Below are 2732 nucleotides of genomic sequence, written 5' to 3'. Positions count from 1 at the left end.
CAGAGGTTTCTAAAGCCCTCAGTATTCGGAAAGAAATTGTTTCTCATGAGGATGTCTGTAAAAGATGTTTGCATGCCTCCTCATCGATAAAACTTTCCACGCAATGGAGATACATCACAACAGGAATGCTTTCTTTGATAATTAAATAACAACTGCTGGGATTTACTAAAGACTTGCAGTGGATATTAGTGATCTAGTTATTTTTGCGACTGACCTTACTGCATATGCAGGAGTTTCCCTTTCAGAGTATTTAAATTATTCACGCAACGTGATTTACTTATGTTTGCACGTGAGATATAAAACATGGTCATTTAATAGTCTAATAAAACCATGGTTAATTTTCTTAAGGGCAAGAAAATTATGTCTTCAAGACTTTATTTAAAAATAAAAAATAAAATTAGACACATAATATTGATTTAAGACATTTTATTAGCTCATTTGTAACAAATGCAAATCTGGCATGAGAACAGAAACACCAAAGTGATGCATAAACAAATAGACGTAAGTCATCAAAATAAAGTGTTATTTCAGAGACCCACCTAATAAGAACTACTTACATAAAATTTTATATTTAAAACATTTATATAAGCATGTATTCAAAGCAGGATGGCAAAGTATGCAACAAAACAACACATACACTATGCAACAAATGTATTAAGCTGCATTTAATTCAGCATATAATCAAAAAAAAAAAAAAAAAAACTTTAAAAATCCTTATTCAAGGTCCTCTAAGATGCAATATTTATATTTTGATTCTCTATTATCATCTCTGTTTAAAACATAAAGTTGCAGGTTACTTTAAATACTTATGCTGCTGAAATCGAATGAAGTCATACTGACATTTCTCGCAAAACTGGACCATTATTATAAGCATACCACTGTGAATTAGAGGAAGATAAGGAGACAGGTTTAACATAGATTATGTTATTGCTCTTAAGGATTTGACCTTTAACAAAAACATCAGGATTGATTTATGAAATGTTAGTAGAATGACAGCAACACTTCATGTAAAAAAGCTAAATGAATGAATAAGAGCCGATCAGCCAGCGAAACTGGCATTGTGATTTATCTGGGGTTTCACTAATACATGGCACAGTTTAAGTCACTTCTAAATCCAGAGCTCTTCAACCTGAACACAGTCTTACACCAAGCACTTTTCTTCTGATCTTTCTTCATAATAGCAGTGACTTGAAATGTCTCATATGGAGGAATCAGCACCTCTTTTTCATGAGGATACTGGGAGTATTTTGACACATCAGCACCATAACAAGTTTTGATTTCAAAACAAGATTCATTTCCAAATTTCACTGCTACTTCCTGTTTAAGAGAGGAGGACGCAAATGAGCCAAAACGAATATGTTTGTTCAGAACATTATCATCAAATGTAAGTCTGGTACCACGATAAGTTTTTATGCATTTATTTTGTGTTTTCTTAAGAATCTGTATCGCTTCTGTCAAGAAAAAGTGAAGTGAATACCACGTGTATGTCTCATCTTTGTATTTTTTTCTACCTGTCCTAACATCGGGATTAAACTTTGTATATAGGCCAGAAATACTGTATGTATAAATTGCAACTAAATGGTGCATTTTCAATTTATCAGGTCCAGGGATTTGTCCTGTACTATACATCCAAGCTCCCCCAAAGTAAGATATATTTGTAGTGATTTCTTTGATTAGATATTTTGTTCTCACTAGAATTTCCATATTACTTGCACAACCATCATATCGGTCATCAACTGAATCCGGTGCCATATCCAATGGATATATCTCTCCTTTAACAGGCTCTCTGTCATCCTGAACAATTAGAAATAATAACTTCAGATCATCAGTAATTATGCTTGTACAATAATATACAGACTCATAATCCAATCTTACCCATCCTAGGACAACTTTACTGGTGAGAATGAGAATAAGAGCTGCAGTGGTCAACATCTTGATTTAGTCTCAATCCTATAGATGCACAACCAATGGAGATCAGGTATGAATATATACAGTCAAGAAACTGCAAAAGACAACAAATACAACATTGTGTTAGAAAGCCAAAATCCTACATCGAAAATCTTTGCACAATACAAAACTGCAGATCACAGCTTCTTATAGTTTCCAGTTGAGGAATAAGGAAGCATTTAACATTTTGCCTTAAAAGCCATTTAAAACATTTATACTTTTAAAAGCAAACATATTTCTTTAACGCAGAAATATCAAATCATATCTGCTAACAATCAATTCACCAACATAAACATTTACAGTTACAAACCTTTTCAGATGTTCAGACCTTCAGGTGATTTTGTTCCAGAAACAAGTTTAGCAAAATAAGTACAAAAGTACATGAATATATAATGTTGAGGTCTTATGTGAATGAGCAAAGAGTGGCAGTGAGTAAGAAACTACAAGGGTTTTATACCATTAGAAAGTAGTAGGAGGGGCAAAGGTTTCTAAGCTGTTAAATGTGTACATCTGCAGATAACAACATCTATATTTAAATTCTATATCACACCGTTTTTTATCTGTTTGTGTCAAGGCGTTTTCATGGTGCATGGAAAAATAAACAACAAAAATAATGTAGAAATGGGAATAAGTAAAAATTAAGTTCTCATACACCAGAACTAATAATTATTTATGATTTGCAAGGCACAAAATTGTAAAAAGCATCAAAAAGAGCAGAGAAAAGTGAAATCAGTGTTTTAAAAACTACAAGCTTGAACATATATGGTAAACTCATTTGGCCTGAA

At 32.6% G+C, this 2732-nt stretch overlaps 1 protein-coding gene across 1 annotated transcript; it reads right to left on the bottom strand.

Annotated features, from left to right (window-relative positions):
* Positions 1 to 475: 475 nt before the first annotated feature.
* LOC129436572 (NAD(P)(+)--arginine ADP-ribosyltransferase 2-like) lies at positions 476 to 2360 on the bottom strand. The gene is made up of 2 exons (XM_073856757.1): positions 2258 to 2360; positions 476 to 2002 (listed from the first exon to the last, which is right to left on the bottom strand). Exon 2 carries the CDS (start codon positions 1930 to 1932, stop codon positions 1081 to 1083), a length of 852 nt encoding a protein of 283 aa, XP_073712858.1. The 5' UTR covers positions 1933 to 2002; positions 2258 to 2360; the 3' UTR covers positions 476 to 1080.
* Between the last annotated feature and the right edge of the window lie 372 nt (positions 2361 to 2732).

Source organism: Misgurnus anguillicaudatus, chromosome 19 (genome assembly GCF_027580225.2).
Source record: "Misgurnus anguillicaudatus chromosome 19, ASM2758022v2, whole genome shotgun sequence".
Lineage (NCBI taxonomy): Eukaryota > Metazoa > Chordata > Actinopteri > Cypriniformes > Cobitidae > Misgurnus > Misgurnus anguillicaudatus.
The sequence above is the reverse complement of the archived record's forward strand: the minus strand, read 5'-3'. Positions and strand labels throughout refer to the sequence as shown.

Coding starts and splice junctions, on each gene's coding strand:
- LOC129436572 (XM_073856757.1), bottom strand. CDS start 1,932: ATGTTGACCACTGCAGCTCTTATTCTCATTCTCACCAGTAAAGTTGTC.